Here is a 27,853-nt window from a genome sequence, read left to right on the forward strand (position 1 = left end):
AAACTAGGATTGTTTAGTCTGGAGAAGACTGAACTGAGGGGAGTTATGTTAATTTACTTCAATGCAGAAAAGATTATTCAGGAAAAGAACAAACTGTTAGTCACAGTTAATTTGGCTATTGGGAGAAGTAGTGGATTTAAATTACAGTAAGAGAGATTTAATGCAGCCATGATGGAAGATTCTAAGGATGAGGATAATTAAGCACAGGGCTGTATTGCCTGGGAAGCTGGGCAATCTCCAGTGCTATGGGCTGGTTGGAGCAGGTGAGCTGTACAGACTGATTTTGTATAGTTGGTTTAGTGATGGGGCCAGAGGAGTACTCTTGACATCTGTTTCAGCCATCATTTCTTAAGTTTTCTTAAGTTTTCTGGGTTTTGTTAGGTTTGGGGTTTTTTCGTTGGGTTTTTTTTTGTTTATTTGTTTGTTTTGCTTTTGCTACTAGTGTCCTCAGAGGTAGGGAGGTACGTTCCCTGTATGTCTTGAGCAAACACTAGGAGGGATACAAGCAACGGTACTGCAACACTCTTAAGTTTCCTGAATGAACACAAGACTGTGTTTGCCTCTAGCAAAAACTCTAGAAGAATGACATGACAGATTTATTAGTTTATAAACTTGGTTACTTATTTAGGATCTTATTTTGCTTCAGGTTGTGCAATACATTAGTAGGTAAGGACAGCTTTTCTAAGAATTCTTGGAGAGATTTCCATTCACATGTAGGACTCTAGATTGGACATTTAAAAATAAGATCTGCTTAATAGCTCCCAAACTGACTTATGTTCCTTTATGTTTATGTGGAAAACAGTTTAATATTGTGGTTATGGTGATTTCTTTTACTTCCACTTTCTTTCCTTATTATTTGTCAGAGAAGCATTTTCTTTGTAGCCAAATACAATGCAGTAGCTTTACCCATAACAGTATATAAAATGCATCACTAATTAGCCAAGAAGTAGGAAAAGTATGACCATCAGCATTCCTTACCTACTTCATTCTTAAAAACTTTAAAAAATACTTTCTTAAATAGATATTTTGTAAAACTGCAAAAGACAAGCTAAAGAATTTACCTGTCATGGGAATACATTGATTTTTTCCTATTTACCTACCCTTGTTGTGATCTTAGTTTTTTATTTTTCTGTAAAATAATTAGTACCCAAAATCTGCTCTAGCACTATAGAAGACAGCTAAAGGTATCTCAAAAAACTATTTAGCCCCTGCATAAAATTAACATCTTCTATCCTTATATTACTTGAAGGTTGAAGACTTTACAGCCTCTGAAGGCCATCTCTTTTATTTTTCAACTATCCTTATTACTCTGAGGTGTCTTACAAATACCTGATTTCACTCCTTATAGCCATAATTTAAGCCTATTAATTATTTTATTCAGTATTGTAAAGAAGGAGGTGAGTAGCACGCCCATATCCGAAAAATAAATTCACACGTGTAGTTAAATTAAATTTATTTATGGAATATAAGCTCCTCCAAATTAAAGGTTTGGTATCGGTTGAGGAAAAGATCAAGCTCAAGCACTAGCCCTTGAAAAAAGAATGATAATCCGGATTATCATACCCTCATCTTAATCAGACGGGGAGTCCCATTCTAGCCTGATCGACCTTGCTAGGGGTACCTTAATCAGGCGGGGATTCCCATTCTCGCTTTATCGACCTTGCTAGGGGTCCCTAGCCCAAGGGGGAGGCTTTACAACCTCAGCAGGCCAACTGCCATGAGGTAACTCCAAAATGGCCACGGCAAGAACCCCATTTTAAAGATTAGTCAATGATGACTGTGGTCAGTCATAGCCATCTCAGCTTCTCGTTGGCTGCTGGGCAACTTCCTGGGTGTAACCGAGTCCTGATCAGCCCAAGTCCCATTCCCAGGCTGGTAACAAGTCCAGACTAGCCCAGGTCACAGATTTCCTGAAATCTGCCTAGCAACAGCTCAGCTGAGGGGAGGAAACACATGCCACAAGTATGCATTGAGTACATCGTCAACCTTTTCATGTATTTGAAGGCTGTTGCTTTAATCTCTTAGCTGTCTTGTTTCTTCAGGCTATATAACCTGAATTTGGTCACAGAAAACATTTTTTCTAAACACACTCTGATCTTTGCTGATTTCCTCTGGACTCTCCATTTGATTCTCCTTCAAGCTGGAATGCAATGATCCAGCTTTTTGCAAAACGCTCTGGATGAAGTCTCACTAGTGCAGAGTACAGAAGAAGCATTATTACATGTGTTCATGAGTGCAGACTAGAGGGGAAAGTTTACTTTATCTACCTGCGTTCCTCGGGATGGCATTTGTCCCTTTTGAAATAGCATGACATTGGTTCATGATATTATAATCCACAAGAGCCCTGAGATATCTTTTTTTTTTTTCCTGAAGAGCTGCTATCTCTCTGTCCTTCCTGACCCATAATGTTAGTTCTCTGTTAGTTGTCTCTGTTAAACTGCGACTCCTTTTTTCTCAAACTCTCTACAGTATCATTTGGAGTAAGTGGCCTGACCTTCAGCAAAGCTTCAACCTTTTCTAGTGTTATTGCCCAAATTTGATCACCATATAATCTATTTTATCATCCAAATTGCATTGAGAGGTTATTACAAGCACTGAATAATAGCAGACTAAGAATAGACCTTTCCAGGCCCCACCCTGCACCATCCCTTCCATTCTGACAGTGAATCAATGACAAATTTTATCTTCCCACAGCTTTCTGACACGATTTGCACCTAGCCCTTAGGGGCTAGATCTGTTTCAATGGGTTGGTTATGACTGAGAGTGTAATTTGAGATGGTGTCAAAAATCTTTCTAATGCTAAGATAAATGACACCTAGCTGCTTGTCTCTCATCCACGATGCCTGTTACCCTCTCACTGAAAGAAATGTGACAGCTCACTGTTGACAGTTCCCTTTTGGCTGTTATTTGTCTTGTTTTCTCTGTGTTTTTGAAATGCTTCTGTTTATTCCTTTCAGGATTTTTCCAGGAATTCAAGTTAAACTAGATGATTTATAATTCCCTGGATGCTTCTTTCCCTGCCTTTTCTGAGCATAAGCACTAGGTTTTCCATTTGCAAGTTCTCCAAAATTCTCCATAAAGTCTCAAGAGCTTTCTATCTCCTCAGTCAGTTCTTTAAGTATTGTAGAATAAATCTCAATATGTTCCATCCATATGAAAACCCCTGACTTCCTGAAGTACTCTCATTTTTAACATGTTCATCTTGCTTTCCTTAGTAATAAGGATAATTTTTTTCCTTTTTTTTCTTCCTGACTAATGTGCTGTGTGGTATTTTCTCTAGCTTAAACTTCTTCCACATGCTTGTTTTGTGCCTGCCAGATCACTAAGTCTCTCCATAGAATTTTCAATTTAATTATTGACTCTTCATTCTAAGCAGCAGCTTTGACTTGGCAGACAGAGCTCTTCCCCTGCTGCTGAAAATCTCCATGTAAAACCACAGTTTGTTTTCTGCCAGATCTGAACTAGTTCAGGCTTTTAGACTTTTTATATGTGTTACCTGGCTAGAACTGTGTCTAAAGGGGCAGTATAATTTTCTTTTGGTTATATAGTGCTGAAAATTAATTATTATTATTATTATTTGCAAAGATCTGGCTGTTCACTAAAGGGAGCTTGCAAGGAAGATATGAGCTATTATAGAGGAAAAAAGTAACATCAAAGCATAAGTAATGTCAAAGCATATGTGTCAGCGTTTAGGATTTTTCAGTGTTCCAGGGTAAAATGTTCTACACATATTAGCAGTTCTTTTTCCTCCAAAACAGGTTGGACAAATACATCAGGAATGGTTTATGTGTAGTGCCTCTTTTTTTTTGAGACAAGGAAATAAATTTCATCGTTACATTTCAACCAAGCTTGTCTGTTCCTCTGTCACAGTCTAATAGAGGACAAAGTTGCTGAGGTGAGAGCAAGTTTGCTCAAATTCCAAGTGCTTCACTTTGCACAGTTTAGAAATCAAGAAGCACAGAATCACAGGATATTCCAGAAAGCCTTTGTGCTTTCTGTCTTGCTGCCTCTTATGTTCGAATGGAAAGCTCAGTAAACAGATGCAAAATTGCCCCGCTCTCTTTTTGTTCCCTCATTAAAAATCTTTTTGCTACAATTTCCTAAGAAAGCATCAGTTTGGACATATGCAGTGGCTGCTGACTATCATGCTGATCAGTATTGTCTTATTGATTTTAAGATGTCCTTTTCCATGTTCTGTTGATAGGCTACTCTCCATTATCTTATGGTTTGACAGTGAATTCTTCTGGATTGAGACCACTATTTTCTCTTGTGGATTTGTATAACCTTTAGTGCAATTGAGGCTTTGATCTCTGAGCAGTGTGGACATAAAAAGAATATATTATTTGTCTGTTGGTGTTATTTTGTAGGAAAGATTGTGCGTGTTGAAATTTCAAGGCATTCATTCCTCAGTTTCATATGCACAGCATCTTTTGCAATAATCAAGAAATAGGAAAGTGATTAAACCATTTAAAAACAATGGGGCAAGATTAAAAAAACAGTGATGTGCTCTCGTGGCCAGAAGGCCAATGACATCCTGGGGTGTATTAGAAGGGGAGTAGCTAGTAGGTCGAGGGAGGTCCTCCTGCCCCTCTGCTCTGCCCTGGTGAGGCCACATCTGGAATATTGTGTCCAGTTCTGGGCCCCTCAGCTCGAGAGAGAAAGAGAACTGCTTGAGAGAGTCCAGCGCAGAGCCACAGAGATGATGAAGGGAGTGGAACATCTCCCTTACGAGGAAAGGCTGAAGGAGCTGGGTCTCTTCAGCTTGGAGGAGGCTGAGGGGTGACCTCATAAATGTTTATAAATATGTCAAGGGGAAGTGTCAGGGCAAAGTCAATCTCTTCTCAGTGATGTGCAATGACAGGACAAGGGGCAACGGATGCAAGCTGGAACATAGGAGGTTCCACATAAACATTAGGAAAAACTTTTTCACTGTGAGGGTGACAGAGCACTGGCACAGGCTGCCCAGGGAGGTTGTGGAGTCTCCTTCTCTGGAGACATTCAAAACCTGCCTGGATGCGTTCCTGTGTGACCTACTGTAGGTGATCCTGCTCTGGCAGGGGAGTTGGACTAGATAAGCTTTCAAGGTCCCTTCCTTCCAACCCCTAAAATTCCATGATTCTGTGATTCTGTGAACTAATCCATTAAACTACTGGTCACATGGACCTTGGGCAGAGCTGAGAAGATTGTCCAGACACAAGGAAAGTAATGTAAAAAAAGTTATTTGCCATAACTAGGGTACTCTGTTCAAATTATTAATTTTTTTTGAAGTATGCTTGCAGGCTATTTCTGTAGTATCAGTAGTGGGAAGAAAAAATGTACTTCCAAGCTTTATAGTTCAAACGACCTTAGTAGTAGAACTGGTTAAAACTTATCACTTGACAAAAAAGGGTTTCTTGAAGAACTATATAAATGTGACAAGTTGTAGGTTCTATTTTTTTTTTTTTGTGAACATGCTTAATTATAAGTCAAATTACAGCACTATTCGCTTTTGGTAGCATATAACAACTTCAATATCTATGTGTACATTGTACATTACGTATATAATGCTCATTGAAATCTCTCCAAGTGCATGTCAGGTATATATAAAGGCAGTGATGACCTTTAGGTAAGGATATGTGAAATAACTTTGGAAACCTGATTTACAGTTTGATCCATTCATAGTAATTGTATATTTTCAAAGTATAGGCAATACTATACGAAGCACTTCCAAAAAAATCTGAAGTCTGCTGATATCATCTTTAGTAGGATATTTCTACATCATAAAATTATTAAGGAAATAATTGTGGTGGTATTTGTTTGTTTGTTTGGACTTCTGTTTGTTTTTTTTTGTGTGTCTTTTTGTCTCATTTGTAAATAAAGATACTATCTCCAGAAGCAGATTTTAAAAACTGAATTGTGCTTCATACTTCCAGGAAAGAAAAAAATAATAATCTTGCTTATGTCCAATAGAAGTTTGTACTAGATTGCTGTAAAATTCCATCTGATAGTTACACAATTCATTAACAGTAGCTGTTTACGTGGTGACCTGCTAATCGCTGCACTTCTTGCTAGTCTATCCCCTAAAGCATCTGAGAAGAAAATGTTGCTTTCTAGTTGTTCCCTGCATAGGTTAACAAATTTGTTGCTTAGCAAATTGAAGAGAGGAATATATTTGAGCTCCTTCTGCCAAGTCTGTTAAGGTCAACACTTTTGTAGTCTATTAATACCAAACAAACCACAAGCAGAGAAAAGAAAAAGTAAAAAAAAAAGTAAAATAAAGAGATCCTAAACCATTCAAAGGCTAGCATTTTAGACTGCAGTTTAAACTCTGAATAGCACTAATAAACAGTCTGTATGTTATGATACAATGGCATGATTATTCCCTGTTTTAGATTTCCACACTTCACTATGTAAGTATTGTGTAGTTATGAATTTATGACTTAACTAGTGAGGTTGTTTTTTTGAGGGAAAATTACAATCTCAGCTCACTAGATAACATAATTTAATTGGTAAAGCAAGGATAGTATTTAACCTCTTCTGTTTCTGAGCATAATGATATTTATATTTGGTTGAACCATTCTTTTCTTTTTATATGTATTACCTCAGAGCAGCTTTCCCTTTATTACTTCACCCTAGCTGTGAATGACTTGTTAATATGACCAGGACATTAAAAATACATTCTCTTCAGTAATTCCAGAGATTTGCAATATTGTAGTTCTGGGAAACTGGAGATGGTAGGAAAGATTTTGACATGCTGAGGAAGCACAGAATTATATATTTCTGGTATTAATTCTTTGAAAAAATATTGCTTGTTTTTAAAGCTAAAAATTGTCCCAATCAAGCTTTCTAATATATAAGTACGTGCTGAGCAAAAACCCTTCCTGATCTGAGAGGTGGAGATCAGTTATGTCCCTACTATCCCTACTTATTACCCACATTTTAAACTTAGCATTGCTCGTATCTGCATGACAACAATTGCAAAGCTGAGATTCAAGAACGTTAAATAATTTTCCCAGGACACTCAGATTGTCTCAGAGCTGTATAGGCCAACTTAAATCTTGAAGACCAAAGCTTTTTAACCATTCTGCAGGACTTTTTAAATCATACGTGCATATAAATAATTATACATATGTGCATGTAAATAGGTATTCAAATTTTACTGACAGTCAATTTGACTTTGTTTTCTCTTTGGGGAAGCTGTGAGATAGGAAAAGGAGAAACTTTTGGCAGGTGGATGCACAACTAGGAGAAATCAGTTTCCATCTGGGTTGTAACAACAACCTGTGTTTCTGCTCCTAAAAAGAAGAGAGAAAAAATTATTTTCCTTGTAGTATTTCAGATTGGGCCTTTAACAGTCATTGCAAATGATCAAACTTCTCACACTCCTGTTCAAAATGATATATACTGTATTAATTTTCAACCAGTATGCAGTAAAACCAAAAATATGATCCCATGTTCTTTGCAAACCTCTAGGAATGTCTGTGTCTGAAATTCCAGAAAATAACATCTCAATTGTTAGGAAAACATTTGTATGGGGTGAATGAGGTAAAAATTTACAGCAATTGTGGTAAATTTGGTAATGATAGTGATTTTATACTGCCACTGACAATCTGAATTAATTCTGGGGTTTGTTTTGTTGTGTTCTTTTTTAAAAAAATTAAAACTGTGGGTTTTGTCCTTGATTTATTTCTCTTCTGCACATGCCTACTTAAATATTTGTAAGTTCACTCTGTAAGTATAATCAGCTTTTGTCTAGAGGGATAAAATCTGTCTGGCAAACTGAATGCAATAGTCATTATATTTAGGCTCATAATGAATTCACTTCACTTGAACCAGTTTAATTTGGGGTTTTGATGGTTCAGATGACTTGATTGGACAAGGTACATTAGAGACTTGAACTTTCACTGTAATAATAGACACATTAGACAATTTAAAAAGCTAAATATTAGACTAAATTGCCTTAATTCACTCACTTGTTACACTCCTCTCATGAATCTTCTTTTCAGAAGAAAAAAAAACTTCCAGGAACTTGAGACAAAAACAAGAATAACTCTTAGTCACAGCTGGAGGTGATATTTCAGTTCTTTGCCACTTTTTAACTAAAAATCTGAATATCTACTAAAAGCCCTATGAACTTATATGTGAGCGCCTTGATGTTTCTGAAAGCCTTGGCTAACTGGCTACAGAATAAATGTTTGCTTGCTCCCATCACTCTGATAGCGTGCACTACTTCTATTCCTCTGCCCTGATCTTATATAATTCCATTCATTATAATAATATTCTTAAACATTATTTTAAATAAATGTCTAGCTCTGAGAGAACATTTCAGAAAAGAAAACTCCTGCAAATGATGATAAAACATAATTGGAAACAATGAAATATTATCCACCAATCTCCTTGATATAAACTCTCTGAAGGGTGTCCAAGTGCCTTTATATCATCACTGGTTGCTGAATCATACAAGTAAGTGATAATTTTCTTCCATGATCATTAAGAATGGAAAACAGAGTGGATTTGTACACATAAATGGTTCAGAAATGATACCAGCGTTTTTGATCCATGTCCTCTGGTTGGTGGGGGCATTGCTAAATGAATGAGTTGCTTGATTATTGAAAGAACATAGGTGCCAGACATGTGACTGTGCTGCTTGTACTGTGTCATGTAAATCTTATGTTGTTTTAGCCCAGTTCTCACATCATTAATTTTTAGAATTTTTAACTTTATTGTTAGATATTAGAGGAAATTATATTTATAATGTTCATGAAGGATAGAAGTGTTTACTTGGTTTTGGTATAACATGGCATTTTGTCTGTATTTTAATGGTTTAGTGAACTGTGAATCTTAGTGCTGCAAATTAAAGCAAATTGCTGCTCCATCAGGCAGACATCTCATATGAAGATGATTTTTATGTCTATTTAAATATCAATGAATCCATTCTGGTTTTGTATCATGATACATTTCACAGAAAATGAGTGTGTGTCTTACAGACATGCTGTCATACATTTTCTGATGTTTTCCCTCCAGTAAGTATTGGAATAGTTGAAAATGGAACCTCATCTTCAGGGAATGTGAGGTACTTTATGACAGCACATCAATCCATCAGTCGTTTTCCAAATTCATAGAAGCTGCTCAAATAAAGTTAATAATAAAATTTAAACGATTATTAATAATAGATACAGAGCTAGGATATTCCAGTCCATCTGACCTAGACAGTGAATTCAGATACATTTAACAATGAACTTTGCCTTGTCGTGGATCATATTGTAGTGAACATGAAAATGAAGGTGTCAAGATAAGTCTAGAAACTATGTTTACTTAAGGCTATTCAATGATCTGAAATGACCTTAGCCTCAGCAGGATATGAGAAGTATAAAGAGGGCTGCAGACCCAGATATTCTGATCAGTAACAATTGAAGAGAGGCAGGACTTTTTCATTCTTTTGCAGTGTCAAAAAAACCCCCTTTTCTTCTGTCTTTCTTTTATCTAGCTTTGTCTTTGTGAGTTTCTTTCCCCCATGAGGCTTTTGTTTAAAATTGTGTGGTAAAAGTTAAGGTCCTCTGAAGTGGGTTTTGTAACATTTGAACTTCTAGATTACTTTTGGAGCAGGTTTTCCAAAGTATTTATGCTGTGAAAACTGCAGATGGAAGTACAGTGGGATTTTCAAAAGTGCTTAAACAGATAAGGCACTTAGTTCCTATTTAAATTAATCATTAAATTAAAAAATTCCACTACTATGTGTTTATGTATACATAAAAATATGATTTTCAAAAGAGATTAAGAGCCCAGGAACTCCCGTTAAAGCTCATGACCATCACAGATTTTCAGCAGTTCTGAAAATTATACAGTGTCCCTAAGCCTATGTTCCCAAGTGATTCTCCTTTCTTTCTTCTTAACAGTTTCTACAATCATTTATTGTCTAAAGTTAATGCCAGAGAAGTGGGATCAATAGTACTATAACCTAAGGATATAAAAATAATGACACAGGTGAATCGTCTGCACAGGTTTGCGAAGCTGGATTCTTTGGTATACACATTCAGCGACTGAAAATACTCATAGAGTTTTAAGACCATATTTATTACGTCTTGGACTGGATTTCATTATCGTGTTTATATTATGCAAAATAATAGCTCAAAAATGCATTACAGGCAAAGATTGCTGCAGGTTATGGGTAGCTGAGAATGAACCAGATGACCTGAAGGAGCATGAGACTTTTCAGGCTTTAATTGCTGTATATACAAAAACCTTTGCAGATCCGTTCAGATATAGTAAAAGTAAGTAGTGCGCACTTCGACATATAGTTTCCCCCTGTCCTTTACTCTGCCTTTATTGCAGTAGTGTCTAAGTAGAGTCATTAATAAGCATATATTAAGCACATTAGCATTTTGGTTTCAGTAAAGAGTCTGCTTTTGAAATGAATCTGTTAATTATTTCCACTTAGCACACTTGCTTATTGCAGAGTGAATCTCAGGCTGTGTCAGCTGGATTGGTTTTGGCTGCAATGAAAACAGAAGGTGCATTCCAGAAGGATATCTAATTTTCTTTAATCATCAGGTGTTCAATCCACTGAACTACATCAAATTTAGTTCAATATAGCCTTCTTTCCCAGACTTTAATTTCAAATACTGACCAGAGTACATCAAGTCCTCAGAGACAGCATCTTTGCTCCATGGATAGGATCTTGCTATGCCACATTGTTTGTTAATATAGCTGTAAACTGAGTTGTCAGAAAGGTTGGGTTCATGAGAGAATCTCATCATTGCACCCACTTACAAGATTAAATCCTACAGTGCCAGAATTTTCTCAGATCTACAAGTGTTTTAAAGGGGTTCTCTGATTTCAAACACTGACCAAGGTTTCTTGGGAATATATCTTACTTCTTGTTAGATGGAAAATGAAATGAAAACCTCATAAGGAAGAACTCGTAAGATTTTCGTTATCAACTTTTTCCGAAATTTAGGTCAACCTAAATGTAAATGTGTATTTTGTGTAAAAATAAGTAATCCACACAAGATAAACAGCATGACATAACTTGTATACCTTGTAAAATACAGCATTGTAAAATGCAGCAGCCATTCATTCTGGTTATTTGCTACATTAGGGGTTTTTTAATGCTTTCAGAGTCCATTCTTGTTTGAATCATTCCATAGCCAACAGCTAATAGAGCTTATATTCATAATCAGTTGATTTTTTTAATTAAAAAAGTCATGTTTGTTTAGCTAGCAAGGTTCTCAACATTCGTAAACCTATATTGACATGGAAATTGAATGTTGTGCAGCTTATGTGCCGAATATTCTAGAATGAAAAACATAACATGAATCTTTACCAATGGCTTTAAGAAGTAAGAATTTATTATCAGTTGTTGCCACTGGGATGCGTAATGTGAGGCGCTCTAATGTATTGCCAACCAGGAAAAATTCTTAGGCATGTTTTTAGACATTTAAAGCGCTTTCAAGTGTGTGAAATCATAAGTAGCTATAAAACAAAATGATTTGTTTTCTTTTTTCTTTTATTAAGTAGAAACTCTGAAAGATACAAAGGAATTGTGTGTACTTATCTAGGCTGTGGATTCACCATATAGTAAATATGGCTTTAGGATGCTTAATGCCAGATAAGAAACACTGTAGCCCTCTGGTATTAAATGCTGATCTGGTGTAAACTCACTTTGATAGTTCAAACATGTTTAAAAAATTAGACACCTTAGCTTTATATTGACAGATGAGATACTGCCTCTCCATGGCATTCTAATTTTTTTACTGTGTCAGGTGTTGTGTACTCTCCTGGCGATTCTGTATTGTGTGTTATAATCTGGCAAAATGTGACAAATGCAGTACTGTGTTTTTTGAGTCATCTCAAACATGTCCATAGATCTGGATTAATGACCATGGCCTCCTGTTACCCCCATTATCATAGTATCTGGCTAAATCACAGGCTTTGATGTATTTATTCTCCCAATAACACTGTGAAGAAGAATATGTCTTTGCTATCACACTGGTTTCATCATAGCATGTTTCCTCTCTTGTTTAGTAAATGAAACACTAGAGGTTTATGCAGGCCCTGAGAATTTCAGTGATTAAAACCAGGAAATTGTAACAGAGGTGAATATTTTCTTAAGTGTCAAGTGCTCTACTAGGGCTCTATTGTTTTGTGCAACTGGGTTAGTCTCATGGTTTTTAGGGAGCTAATTACTTAAATTGTTTCGTTTTAGATAGTCACCAGATGCTGCATTTTGAGTAACTCATGGTCCTTTATATAAAATATGGTTAACCTCTGTAGTTTCAGGACTGATCCAAATCCCATTGTAGTCCTTGAGTGACTGGGGGTCCGCAGAGCTGATTGTATGAGTTAGTTTCTTGCCTCTGCTACTGTGTGGTCCCTTGTTTGCCCCTTTGAGTGGTGAATATCAGAGAAGTTCTGCATTTTGCAGAAGAGTGGACAGAGGAGACAAAGAGCCAGGCTGCTTGTTACCACTTTTTTTTAACCCTGCTTGGTGCTGTAAGCGATACTCCAGCTCTCTGAGGAAGGTAAACGAGGCCGGCAATGTTACATTGTGATTTTCTCTCAATTCTGCTGAAAAATTGCAGGAAAAATAAACTGTTCAGGCCAAAATTATCCCTCTTGATAAGCTGTCCTCATTCTGTCCTCCTCCAGAAGAACTGAAAGCATTCATGAAGGATGGTTTTGTTACCGCTTTTTCACTTATAAATAAAGCTTCCAAATGAATAAAAAGTGCTACGTACTTAATAGGCAAGAACAAGGCAAGTCCTTTGTCCTTAAGTGCTTACCATCCAACAAAGGAATGAAAGGTGCAGCATGGGAGCAACACAGCATAATTCTGGTGCCTGCAAGTAGTTCTTTGCTCAGCGTCCTGCTCTGGTTCACTTGGTGTGTCCTTGGCAGAATAGGTTTACTAAGGGTGGGCTAAAGAGAGCTGGGACCAAAGTGAGTGATAATTTTAAGTAGGAGATGCTTTAAATTCGTGAGTTTCCTATTCAAATTTTATCTGGAGGGCATGCAGGAAGAATAGGTAAGTGGATGAAAAAGATTATATTTTGTTAATGCACTGCTGTGGAGAAATCTGGGATTTCCAAAACAAGATTGTGTTGTGTACATCTGTTCTGTACTACAAAAAATATTCTTGGACTTTTTAAGCCACGAGGACTAAAGTGGTAGCCGTGACATCTTTTTCCATTATTCAGAAAGCAGTATCTACTCATTTTTATCTTCTAGAAATGTGAAAAAACACTCTTGTGCATTTCAAGACTTAGAAAGTGGAAAAGTATAAAATATCCACATTCATGGAAGAGGTGGCATCATGAATTTTATTTTTTGCGATATCCTTTGTACTGCCAGACCTTATGCAAGGAGATTTTGATCTATTTCTATACTATACTAGAAATTTATCTGAAACTCACATAGCCTTTGTTTGTAATTAAATGTTTGAGAACTATTGGTATTTATATTTGCATGTGATTAAGTTTTAAAGCACTATGTACAGGACTTTTTGCTTTTAAACTAGCCTGGAGTCAATAAATATTTTTACAGACGTCAGTTTGGTCAGCAGTAAAGTGGTAAATAGAAACTAATGACACTCATCAAGCCTGTGGCATGAATGATTTATTGGACACAATCATTTAACACGTTTACAAAGTCAATACAAGGGAAAGAAACAGGTTTCTTATTACGGTAAACTGTATTTGTCCTGTCAGCATGTAGTGATTTATGACAAACCTGTGGCCAGGATTAGGATATTATTAATGGGGGAAAATAGAAGGCTCATTAATTTTTTATACCCACAGGTAGAAGATATGCAGTGGGCTAACAGACAGCACACTCATCCAGCATCTGTGTGCAGCCTGCCCTGTAAAGCCGGGGAAAGAAAGAAAACAGTGAAGGGAGTGCCCTGCTGCTGGCACTGCGAGCGCTGTGAGGGGTACCATTACCAGGTGGATGAATTCAACTGTGAACTGTGCCCCATCAATAAGAGACCAAATGCCAACCGCACGGATTGCCAGCTTATCCCTATCATCAAACTGGAATGGCATTCTCCTTGGGCCATCGTGCCCGTCTTCATCGCTATTCTCGGGATAATTGCCACCACCTTTGTGATTGTGACATTTGTCCGGTACAATGACACACCGATCGTCAGGGCCTCTGGACGGGAGCTCAGTTATGTGCTCTTGACTGGGATTTTTCTCTGTTACTCCATTACATTTTTAATGATCGCGACTCCTGATACAGTAGTCTGCTCATTTCGAAGGATCTTTTTAGGACTTGGTATGTGTTTCAGCTATGCTGCCTTGCTTACCAAAACAAACAGGATTCACAGAATATTCGAACAAGGTAAAAAATCTGTCACAGCTCCCAAATTCATTAGTCCGGCTTCGCAGCTGGTGATCACTTTCAGCCTCATATCCATGCAGCTTATTGGAGTCTTCATCTGGTTTGCTATTGATCCACCACATACCATTGTAGACTATGGAGAACAGAGGACACTCGAACCAGAAAATGCCAGGGGAGTTCTCAAATGTGACATTTCAGATCTGTCTCTCATTTGTTCCCTTGGATACAGTATTCTCTTGATGGTCACATGCACTGTTTATGCTATTAAAACAAGAGGGGTTCCAGAGACCTTCAACGAAGCAAAACCCATTGGATTTACTATGTACACAACCTGCATAATTTGGTTAGCTTTTATTCCAATCTTTTTTGGCACGGCCCAATCAGCAGAGAAGGTAAGTGATTATAAGTTTATAAATCAAATGCTATCCTTTCTGATTTTCATCTCACAATGCTTACAGCACTGTGATATTTTCACTCTTACAAATGAGTAATTCTGAACGATAATTGCAAACAAACTCTCACAATTCACAAGTGATTCAAAAGGTAAGTTTTGTATATTTTAACACAAGAAACTAAATGTGATTGCGGTGTAGCAGGCATAATAATGTTGACATTTTCTCAATATATCCTTAAATGACTGTTTCTTCTAACATTTATTATTACACTTCAGTGATGCTCTAGCCTGTTATGTAAAGCACTATAAATCCTTGTTATCTTCCACAGATCTAATAGAAATGGTCGCATTTCAAAAGTCTAGGAAGATCAACTTATATTTGTCAAAAATAATGAAGAAGAATGCTTAGACAGAATGAAAAAAATTACTTTTCTCTCTAGTTGACACATACAACTATAAAAAATATCCAAACATCTGCAACAAAAAAATCCAACAACAACAAAGGATCAGGAGGAGTAAATGAAGCCTCTGTGAAATCATATCAAGTGAAATTCACTAATTATTATCTTAAAGCAGAAAGAAAACATTTTCCTGATATTCTAATGAGAAATAAATGCTGCATACTTGGATATTTGTTTTTCCTTGCTCTATTAACATGGATCTTTCCTAATATCTGTCATGGTGAGCAGTACAAAACACTCTCCTTCTCTGAGTTCCAATGGGAAGGCAGAGGCAAGTGCCAACTGTGTGAGGTTTTTTGCAGCTGATATTGGTGAAAATGGCGCTACATAGGAAAAATACCAGCACCAATATTCGAAACTGCAATTCTGAGAGATCTGGAAAATCTTAAGAAATTAAAGCTATTAGCCTTTTACATAAACTCCCCTTTTCTTCTAGAAGGTGTTTTTTATAATGTTTTTAAAATATACATTTTAATTTAATTGGAAAAATCAACGTGTGTCCACTTAAGATTGTGTAAAGTTTTGACATGTTTCCAGTTTAGGGGGCACTCTTGCCTGAAGAAGAGGTCTGTATAGCTTGATAAAACAACTTCAAGCAGAAGAATTGTATGAGGGAGTGTGGTAGAACAGGTTTCTCACTAAAAAATGTGGTAACAGGCTTGCTGAATAGAATCAGGCTAGATTTCCATAGCCTTTTGGATTAAGTCAGGGCAAATGAGAACCAAGGTAATAGCATGCCATAGATACAGTAAGTAAAGATAAAAAATCTTGTTTGATATAGGAAAACATGCCTCGGTGAACTGTATTTAAATTCTTACTTTCTTGTATATATAAGCTTAAGGCAGAAAAATACTGGATTGTATAAATGTGTGGTACTTTTTGTTTTAACAGATTGAGCCAGTAAGTTTTATGGCAAGTATCTATAATAAAAGAGATGCATTTCTGGGCATTCAAACACAGAAAATATTACTTGTCTGGCAACTCTGCATTGAGTTTTAATTTACACCACTGGTTCACATTAGCTTGTACTAAAGGATGACTTAGTTTTCACAAGATTAATGAACATCTCTTTGGCATTTCTTTTATGAAACCCAGTACTCAACACTATACTAAACAATACTAAACTATACTAAATCGCACAAGTTCTAACACTAAATTTCACTTATTAGTTGCCTTTTTTTTCCTAAATGATTTGTTATTCTTCAGATAACTTTCAGGAGGGAAAAAACTCTGAACTAATATACTGACATAGTACTCTGTAATTCAAATGCTTTTCATGGGGCTTCTACTTTTTGCTGCAAATAAAAACATGTCTCCACACAGACTTTTATGGACATAATAGTTTGCACATTTGTACAATTAAATTGCTTATCTGAATAGGAAAAAAATGTGATATCATAGAATCATAGAATCATAGAATGGCCTAGGCTGGAAGGGACCTTAGAGATCATCTAGTCCAACCTCCCTGTTTTGGTCAGGGACGCCACCTCCTGCCTAGACCTGGCAACACATGTTTGCGGGCTTGTCAGTTAATGCCTAGGACCAAAAGAAGCATTTTAAAAACAACCTGATACATTATAGAATATCTTTTTTGAAAATCAGTATTATCATCTTTATTGAGGATGAAAGAAATGAAACAGGTTAAAGAGAAAACAAACTTAGACATTTGTTAGGTTATTAGTCACTTTGCAGTTGATCTTAGAAACCTGAATTTTTATTTCTTTTTTTATGGCTTGAGTTTGTTCAGAGAGAACAGAAAAATAAGCCAGGGACCTTAAAGTTCTGTTTAAAAGCAATGGCTGCTTTTTAGAAATGTTGAGAGTAATAAAATTTAACATAGCCATTACAAGCTAGGTATGCTTTCAGCTAGCAATTCATCGAACTACTGGCCTTAGATGCACTTCTGTTTGAATAAAGAGTAGTTAACACTTCTCCAAAACATTCTGAGGAACTTCTGTTTCCCTAAACATTGGTAGTGCATACAACAGTAGCAGAAGTCATTATGTGGGGGTTTTTTTTGAAATAGAGGTAATATTTACTTAATTAAGTATTCCATGAGCACATATACGTAGAATGTGTATTGAGAAGGGTTTTTTTTTTTACTTTATTGCCAAATTACTTCCACTGATAAACAAAAAAGGAGGACCATTAATGCTAAAAATAAGTGTCTAGATATAAAATTCACAGATCATCATGGCTTTGGGATTAATTCCCAAAAAGGATAAATTTGAAAAGAGATTCTGGATAGAACCTGGCGGAGTACAAGCCTATACAGCGGCAGAAGTCCATAAACTGAGTTTTGGTGTCCATCAAAAATGCATGATGAAGGGCATGTGAATAAGCATAAGTACTTTTTTGCAGACAGCCTGTGAATCTTGCTCATATATTCTTGATGTGAAGGAAAGGATGGGAAACTCCTCTCTCTCCACTGTGCATATTGAGGAACCTTCAGTCTGTGGTTGGCTAATACAGCTGAGCTAAATGCTTGAATATACATGGTGTGACACATCCATAAGAGAAAAATATGTTAAAAGTTAGGGTAACTTGACAAGACTCAGTGGTAATATGTTGATTTATAGTCTTGGCATTTGTAACATTTTTAATAGACCTTTTTAACAGATACTGTTTCTACTCATATATACTATCCCAGTTTATGTGCAAGTTTAAAACTAATACAAAATTGAGAAAACTACTACAAAATATTCAAGAAATTTAAAATTTTATATATATATGTATATATGTGTCCAACTAACAGAAGATTAAGATACCAATCTAAAATAAGCTTGCATAAACAAACCATGATGTCTTTTATAGAACTTGATGTTTATTATTTGTCCTTAATGTCAAGCAACAGAATATAAAGCCCCTGTGTTATTAAACATACCATTTTTAGACTGCAGATGTTCTGCAGAGAATAAGAGCTTTGTGTGATTATCTTCTGGGGGATCTAATTCATAATTTTGTCCTTTCATAATCTTCTAGAACCATAGAATCCTGGAATCATAAAATAGTTTGGATTGGAAGGGACCTTAAAGATTGCCTAATTCCAACCCCTTTGCCATGGGCAGGGGCACTTCTCACTAGACGAGGTTACCCCTCGTTGTGTCACTAGACTCCCTGACAAAAAGTCCTACTTATAGGCTCCCTTTAAGTACCAGAAGGCCTCTGTAAGGAACCTTCTCTTCTTCAGGCTGAAGAACCCCAACTCTCTCAGTCTGTCGTCAGAGGGGAGGTGCCCCAACCGCCTGATTATGTTTGCAGTTCTTCTCTGAGCTAACTCCAACAGGTCCATGTCCTTTTTATGTTGGAGGTCGTAGAGCTGAACACATGATCAGAACTGATTTGCCAGCTACTGCTTTATGAATGGAACACATTACAAATAGTTAAATTATTCCAGTGCATCATTGAACTCAATGAAAAGTGTATCCATAACATATAAAATACCAACTTTCTAACACTTGCCTAAATGTCAATGGGGTCCTTTAGAGGTAAAAGAGTGAAATTCTGTGAGAAATCATTCTGTGAACATAGCTTTCATCTATATCATGCATGTGTGCAAAACACTAGAAGTACTGTGATCATCGGGAATAGAGATGTCTAAAATGTCATGGTGACTGGAATGCCACAGAAAAAAAGATTGAATTTAGCTGAGTGATTAGAACAGATGTTTGATGAACCTCTAGGTAAAATTATGTTACAGCGACAGACTGCACAAAAACCAGCTGAGGATAGATGGCTGTCTAAAGTGCATCCCTATTTGATAAACTGCACTTTTTAAATTTCCTTCCTTTTACCAGTTTTGACAGGTGGATGAATCATGTTCATTCACAGCTAATAACGACACCATTTATTGTATTAACCTGGAAATACTCTGTTTTGAACAAGAAGATGAATCTGTGTTTCCCTAACATGAAAGAAAAGAGATTGCACGTTCTGCTAAGAAAAGAGGACCATAGAGAATACTGAATGATTTCTTCCTTCTCCCACCTGAAGCAATTGCAAGGAGTAATCTAATTAGGCAGATAAATTTTAATGTATTTCCATTTATTCTAAGTAGCCTAATCTCTCTTTTCGTAACTGCAATAGAGGCAGAACAAGTTGTAATACATGGTAGAGATTGTCCCATAAATTATTATCCTTACTATTCCAGATGTTTTCGTTCCAGATTTACTGATTATGTGGATCTTATGCTTATATCCATCTGTTTGTTAGCAACATTTAAGGCAGCTAGAAACAATTCCAAGAGTATTCCAGTATTAATTTGACTTGTAAACTACTGCTGTAGTTGTCAAGAGGAAGATATCCAGTTCTCTGTGGGAGAGAGTGGTGGTTCCATCAGCCCTGTAAACTATTCTTTAGCTTAAAAAAAAAACTACTAGAGACAATTCAGGTAGAGACCTCTTACTTCCCCTACATTTCTACAAAAATTATACAATTCCCTTTGTTTGTTTATGTTGTGAGTTCTTGGCTAAATTTATTCCTGTAACTGTAAGAAAACAAAACATCTTAATGATGCCTCAGACTGTGTTAATGAAGCAGACTGCACTGAGCTTTTTCTTCATCCTAAAACATTCTTTTCTAATCCTGACCATATTAAGATCTAGCTCTGCAGGTAGTCCATGCACTGCATATCACATGAAAAAGCCCAGAAAGACAATCTACCATGTTGGTATTTCTTCTATTAAACGAATAATGTTTGGCTTGATTAAACAAGAATCTTGAGTGCCAACACTGTGCATAGCATGAGGATTAATCCGAGGGTTTTTTAGAAGAGTTTCTAATCTTCATTATTACATGATCCGAAGTTAGAAGACTGCTGAAGTGATACTTTCCACATTCAGCAGTTCATCATCATTCACAACTCAATTTCTGCACTGTTGCTGCTTTTTTTCAGAATGTTTAGAATATGGGAGAACCTGCAGGATTATGACAAAATTATCAGTGCTTGAATTTTGGCGTGTATTGCCAAATTAGATACAATTAGAAAATTAGATACAATTCATCAGATTGCCTGACAGAAATATCCCTTCGTCTCACTGGAAATTTTATGTTAAGAAAGGAACTACTTTTCATAATGTTTTCTTATTTCATATGTTTTCAAACATAAATATTTAATAAGCTAAATTATTTCTAAATTTGATAATTTCATAGGATTTGTGACCTAATCCTTAGTAGAAATTTGATAATTTCATAAGATTTGTGACCTAATCCTTAGCAGACATTAGGCTTTAGAAGCAAAGTTGGAGAAAAGGTGTGACCGAGAGTAAGACTGAATTGCAATTTATCACCCAATCCTCCTCTGCTACTTTTCGCTCTGTGAGGGAAGTTCCTCGCTCCTTACTTATCCCTGAGACAACATGTTTCTTTCCAACTGGTGAAGATCTTCAGTCCAGTGGACATTGCTGGGTCCACCCATCAGATGAACAACTAGTGGTTGCAGCAGCCTCGCAAATCTGTTTTTTCTCTCCCCAGCCTTCCATGAGCTAGTGCAAGGGTCAAAAGAGTGATCGCTCTTCTCCAGTGCAGCTGCATAAACTGCAAAAGGTAGCCCTAATGACAAACCAGTTAAACATAGAGACCCTCGTTTCTTTCAGAAGTCGCTTTTTGGGAATCCATTCTAAAAGTGATTTCTTAGGAAAGGCTTCCATGTTCCCACTAGAATCATAAGTGAAAAATATGAAGAAAATGTTTATTAGCTAACAAATAAGACAGAAATGATGGGTTCGGTCATTTTAAATATTGTGGGCATTCAGAAAGGTTTTTTTCAGTTTTGACCTTTACTATCTTCTTGACTTTAAAATGAATTTTGGAAGCAGAGCAGTACTGATACTGAATTTTGCAACTTCCAAGCAACTGTAGCATTCTTTGTGGGGTATTCATCTGCTCCTTTGTTTAGCTGCTTTGCTCCAGAAGTGAATGATTAGAGGAAATAAGAGGCAGGGTTCCCAAGTTGTTTCAAGGTGAAATGTATCTGCAAAAGTTTGCTGAAACCCCCTTGCACTGAAAGGATCTCTCTGCTTCTGCCTGCTCATGACATGTGGGTGTGACCTGCCTGCTTAAAGTGCATGAAAGGTGTGTGAAAGATTTCTTTCAGACTGTGGCACCCACTCAGCAAAATCTTGTGGATGGCTGAATGCAGTACTTTTTAAAATTCTAACCCCTGTTTTGATTTTTTTGATATTCAGCCTAGTGTGTGCTCAAGTTTCACCATGTGTTCTTCTTGCTGAATGAAGGACTTTGTGCAAAGTTAGTGCATGTGTTATTTTAAAGACTCAGCTTGATTGTTTTAAGATATGCCTACAGCCTTTAGGCTGTAATTTCATTTCTCTGTTTACTTTTATATTAATTAAGCTGCTAGCATTTTAAGTACGAACACTGAATACTAATTTTAATTATAAGCTTCTTAGGAAGCATCAAGAAGAGAGAAATAAACAGCAGAAGTGGATTATTTAATAAAATATAAAGCAATTTTTTTTCAGTTCAGGGAGACCCTCATGTGTGCACCTGAAGGTTGTGTACCCTGTCCTTTTCTGCATAGCTGCATGTCTGTTCCAGTATGAGCATTGATCTGGCGTACCTAGTTCTGTACATTGAAGAGATGTGTACCTGACACATAATGGGAAACACTAGCATTTTCTTGTCTGACATGTTTGCTTCTGGCCCCATGATGAATGATAGCTGCTTTCCCAAAGACAGGAAAGAGCTGACAGAAAAATTGTTTGCCTGTGGTCTGCTTCCTACCCAATCCTGGGAAATGTCAGAGAGCTGATAACAGGTATATGAAGAAATGCATGATAGAGAATTTTAAATATACTTTTATGGCTACTTGATGACTTCTGTGATAAGTAAATAATTCTAACTGAGAAGCAGAAACAACTTTGTAAAACACAGATAGCTAAATAACTCTGCCATCTTTATTTAATTTAGAAAAGAATAATCAATAATCATGGAGGGCAGCTTGTGAAAGACCAGAACTGTTTCACAGAAATTATTTGGGAACAATGTTATGCATTATCTACTGTATTTCTAGAAATAAGATTCACGTCACAAAAATGTGATCTTTTGGCTCTGATTTGTTCAGTGTCAGACAACTGGTTGTCCTCAGGAAGTTCAGTGAAAGAGTTTTTCCACTTTGTATTAGATGATCTTTGTGCCTTGAGACATTGCTTATTAGTATTAAGATGCTATAAATTTTCACAGTTGTATTTCATCCACAAGTGTAACTGTGAGATGGGGTCCTCTATTACGCAAAGGACAGCATCCAAGGCTGAAGCAAGGGCCTAATGGAAGTTTACTACCTAAAAACATTTTAACAAGCAGCAGCAATGAACTGTGTAATGATTGCATTGTGAGATGGGTCCGTACGCATATTATAATGCTTTGAGTAGGATTTACCTCCGAGAATGGAATGCTAGGCTCCTATGAAATAAACAGGCACAGGGTGCCTCAAGACTGCAGGTCTGACTTGTCACCAAGAACAAGGGAGTGCAGGCTATCGTTCACCAAAACAACATGGTTATGAAGAGAAGGATGAAGTAAACGACTGCCAGATATCTCTGAAGCCCATCAAGAAACTGTAATGCGCATGTGGGGGTGGGTGCTAACCTATGATAATGAGTTCTCACAAAACAATGAATATGTTAATCTTTTCTCAGAAATATCATGAATATGTATGTGTAACCTATGCAACTGACTCTACCTTGCGTCCAGCGCTGCCATAAAGAATACCTGCTTAATAGTCACCAAGACTACTGAGTCCTGATTTTGGCTTTTCAGGGCATCAAGGTTTTACATATTAAGAAAAAGTGTAGAATCCATCTCACAGTTAATCATAGAATCATAAAATGGCTTAGGTTGGAAGGGATCTTAGAAATATCTAATCCATCCTCCCTGCCATGGGCAGGGATACCTCTAAACCAGACTAGATTGCTCAAGGCCTCAACCAACCTGCCTTTCAAGGGAGGAGGCATCCACAACTTTTCTGGACAATTTATTCCAGAGTCTTGCCACCCTCATACAGAAGAATTTCGTCCTAAATTCCAATCTAAACCTGTTCTCCTTGAGTTTAAATCCACTCTTGTAAAAAGTCCTTCTCCAGCCTTCCTATAGGTTCCCTTCAGATATCGGAAGGCAGTTATAAGGGCCCCCCAGTCTTCTCTTCTCCAGGCTGAACAATCCCAGCTCCCTCAGCCTATCCTCATAGCAGAGGTGCTTCAGTCTTTGGATCATATTTGTGGTCCTCCTCCGGACTCGTTCCAACAGATCTATGTCCCTCTTATGGTGGCGACACCAGGACTGGATGCAGTATTCGAGGTGGGATCTCACAAGAGCAATCATCTCTCTTGATCTGCTGATCACACTCCTCATAATGCATCCCAGGAAGCGGCTGGCCTTCTGGGCTGCATGAGCGCACTGCTGGCTCATGTTGAAGTTCTCATCTATCAACATCCCCAAGTCTTTCTCTTCAGGGCTACTCTCAGCCCACTCTGTGCCCAGTTTATATTTGTGCCTAGGATTGGCCCGACTCAGATGCAGGACCTTGCACTTTGACTTCTTTAGCCTCATGCTGTTTGCCCTGGCCCATTTCTCAAGTCTGTCAAGGTCCCTCTGGATGGCATCTCTTCCCTCAGGTGAGTCCATGGCACCACACAGCTTGGTGTCATCGGCAGACTTACTGAGGGTGCACTCGATGCCATTGTCCATGTTGTTGACAAAGATATTGAACATCACTGGACCCAGAACAGACCCCTGAGGAGCACTGCTTGTCACTGGTCACCACACAGATGTCAAGCCACTGACCATCACTCTTTGAGTGCAACCTTTTAGCCAGTTTCTTATCCACTGAGCAGTCCATCCATCAAGTCCATGTCTTTCTATCTTAGAGACAAGGATGTCACATGAGACAGTGTCAAATGCCTTGCACAAGTCCAGGTAGATAACATCAGTTGCTCTTCCCATATCAACCAGAGCTGTAGCGCTGTAGTAGAATGCCACCGAATTAGTCAGGCACAACTTGCCCTTAGTGAAGCCTTGTTATTTTCGACATGCATTAGTACAGATACCAGGAGGATCTGTTCTGTGATTTTACCTGGCACAGAGGTAAGGCTGACTGGTCTGTAGTTCCTTGGGTTTTCTTTTCTCTCAACTGCTTCATGCCCTGATGATCAATCCCTGACAACTGGTGCCTAGCCACACTGTGTCTGAAGAGGGCCACAGACAGTTTAACAGTTCACTAAAAGCAAACATTTTTCTTCTGACCAATTGCAAGCCTCTCTCTGTATGTGACAGCAATGGATTTGAGGATTCAAGGGAAGCACATAAAAGTTGTATCATGGGACCTTATAAAGCACCGCTATGGACTGAAACATGCAGCTGCTCCACCTTGTTTTATATTCAATGCAGTCCATTATTCTGCATTCAAAATGAGAGCATATGTAGCAATTTTTTGGACTCAGACATTTTAAAAAAAGCTCATACTCACAGAAGTTCATGTGCCTACAGACTCATTTACGTTTCTCTGACTGAGATCAGAGTAGGCTGATGTGTAACTGAACATTGAATCTTTCAGCAGGTAGCTCCGGTGCCACTCTGATGACTGAGGGGGACATATTCCTTCAGGACAATGAATTGTCTTGCACTTTATAAATTCTTAGGTTTCTGGAGCATTGGAAGGGCTAGTATAATTTGGATAAAGTTATTTGTGATAACACAAACTGTATAGAAAATATATTTAGACTAATTTATCACTTACTGAGAAAACAAATTGAATGTGTTTGTAAATATATAGGAAAAGGGATTATTATTTTCTTTCAGTAAACAATAATATGATAAACCCACACATTGGGAAAAACTTTATCTATGGGTAATAGAAAGTTAATCGCAACCATCTTTTACACCTTTATTTAAGAAAAACAGATCTTTAAATAGACCACTGTTTAGAAATTGGGTTGGAACTCTTTCTAGGCTGGTCTTGTGAGATTTCTTGTACTTGCTAGATCCTGCCAAGTTGGAAGAAGTACAAAAATAGCCTTTGTTATAGATTTAATGGCACATACCTTACTGAAAGCAAATAAATGTATATGAAAGACAGAAAAAAGGCATTTAGCTTAGCTCTGAGTAGTTATTCAGCTTCTTGTCTTTCTTATCTCCTACTACAATAATTCCTATTTTGCATAAGTTTCATAACACTATCAAGATTTTGATCTTACAAATATGATTAAATGCTGTGTCCTGGTAAATTGCCATGCATAGGCTGAGCCTTAATAACAATGCATATACAAGCTCATCGCATACCACATCTGGAAGTTGGCTCATGTCAGCACCTAATCAAAGCCGTATTATCCTTTATTTCTTTTAAACTAATAATATTTTCAAGGACAATTATAGTAACTCAACTAGAGTGTTAGTTATGTAAAGCACAGTAAGTTGATGCGTGTTTCAGTCCCTTGTGACCATTTTGTTGTTTGAAAATTGTCATAGTTTGTGCAGTTGAGAACATGCCTGTAAGTTGGAAATCCAATAAAAATACAAGGCCCAGACCAAAAATTTAATTACATATAAGCCCAGTGAAATTTGTAACAGAAATTATAAACACAATCAAAGTCTAACATTTCATATAGCAAACAGTGAATGTTAAATTCATATTTCATTCTTATTTTGACAGAACAGAAAATGATGGAAATCTGATTTCACACAGACTAGTGAGCTTTGTGCTTAATCTTAAAAAGCGAAACAAAATGTATTACAGAAATAAACTTTTAATTAGATTGTTAACACTGCATATGCATGCATGTGTACAAATATTGCATTTTATATAACTCTAAGTTTTCTTGCATGAAACCAGAATAATTAGTTTAAAAGGCTGAGCAGAAGCAGTAATTTTAATACATATATGACCATATTCTACAAAACAATTACTTTAATTGGTCATATACTGACGTATATCTTAGTATTCTATGATTTTGTATCTATTTTTTGAAAGCCTGTTTTTCTTTCAGTTTACAGAGAAGCTTTTAACAAGGGATACAATGACAATAGAGAAATCTGTATGAGCTAAGCCAAGAAGGTCAGAAGTTAACAGTAGCAAAAAATTATCTGTTTTTTCTAGTAATCTGGCTAAAATAGGTTAGACATGCATTTTCAGTATGTACATACAGTTTGATTTTTTCTCTTCCTAAAATGGTATTTTCCAAACTGATTTCACAGTCAGTCAGTTTACCAGAAACATGACCCTAGTAGGATGGTCAGAAATTTGTTATCATGTTGATTATCAAGGTTATTTGATATTGTGAAATGTATAGATGTGATTAAAGTGATGTTATGGGGCTCATTGATAGATCTGATGACACAGTAGCAGCATAAATTTGGTTTTTACAGAAAACATCCCCCTCACTACTGCAATACAAAAAGAATAGCTGAAAAATGAAGGGAAGTAAGGCACGGGACTTGATTGACTTTTCTGAGGCTCCACTCAGTTCAAATGGAATAGCAACAGATATTCACAGGTATTGTGAATGCCTTTCAAACAGGTACTGCACAACATTTCACAATTAGAAAACAACAAGGTCAGAAGGAAATTAGAAGAGAAGCGGGAGACTACTTAAAAGATCAAGTTCAATAGCAAATACAGAAAAAGATTTTGGGCTCTGAAGCTGTGAAATACATGACAATTTGCAAGGGTGTTCTCACAAGCTAGCACTTATACCTGAGTGAGGTATAACAGGAAAGCTCACAGCAGGCAAAGCATCTATTTCCTAATCTAGTCATCAAAAAGACACAGGCAAACCAATGTGGCATGATGCAGAAATTGGTCCCAAACCCCAAAACTGCTTTTCAAACAGTCTCTGTAAGGGAATTGTTTGCACCATATGTTTTCCTTAAGAGCTGATCTACTGAAATGATGCTTTAGAAGGAGAAGTCCTACACATACAATGTAGATTGTGGAACAGTCTGAAGCAGTTTCCTTCAGAACTCATCACCGTCTATCCCTTTGAGCCATCACACTGCATAAAACTGAACTACAAAGATCACTGTCTCCATTAAGGCTTCCAGATTTCCAAGTTGGAAACTTGTCTGCTATTCCCTCCACACCAGTCAATGAGGCTTGTAATTTTTTTCCAACCACCAGCAAACATAAGCTTTCTCCTTCTCAATTTTTTTTTGTAATGTTTATATCCTCATCTCATTTCCCTATTTGCTTGCTTTTTAATTTTTCCAAAATAAACAGTGCCACTTTTCTTCCATGATATCCAAAATCCCTGTTCTTTTCTGTGTAACGTAGTACTTAGACCCTGCACTTATCCCTGTGTCTCTTTCTCCCTCACTGACATTGTTGTTGGCTTTTTGTTACTGGAGTTTCTTACTTTCACTCTTAAATTTAGCATGCAAACACTTTCTTTCCATCTGACTACATCCAGCATTCTCAAATCTATCCAGGTTTTAGTTCCTTTGATTAGTGCTCTGTTTCTGAAAGGTTCAGATATAGCCATAATCCAGTCAAAGTGAGTGGGAGTTCTGCCAATGATATCAAGAAACTGCCCCAACTGTTGTTAACTCTTCCTTTAATCCTTCCTTTTTATGCATCACTTTTATTTTGCACTGCTAGAAGCTTCTCTAAAGGGACCTGTATAGATTAAAATTTTGTACATCTGTGTTAAACCAGAATATAATTTGAGAATTT

The 27,853-nt window shown here is 37.0% G+C and overlaps 1 protein-coding gene across 1 annotated transcript in view; it reads left to right on the forward strand.

The window, feature by feature from the left end:
* LOC104271501 (metabotropic glutamate receptor 8) overlaps positions 1-27,853 on the forward strand; it is a gene marked incomplete at its 5' end in the record, with an annotated part of 144,449 nt that overhangs the window by 77,876 nt on the left and 38,720 nt on the right. Inside the window, one exon of the mRNA XM_009866185.1 lies at positions 13,776-14,711. Within this exon, the coding sequence (XP_009864487.1) occupies positions 13,776-14,711 (936 nt within the window). The remainder of the gene's footprint in view (positions 1-13,775; positions 14,712-27,853) is intronic.

Source organism: Apaloderma vittatum, unplaced genomic scaffold (assembly GCF_000703405.1).
Source record: "Apaloderma vittatum isolate BGI_N311 unplaced genomic scaffold, ASM70340v1 scaffold3573, whole genome shotgun sequence".
Classification (NCBI taxonomy): Eukaryota; Metazoa; Chordata; class Aves; order Trogoniformes; family Trogonidae; genus Apaloderma; species Apaloderma vittatum.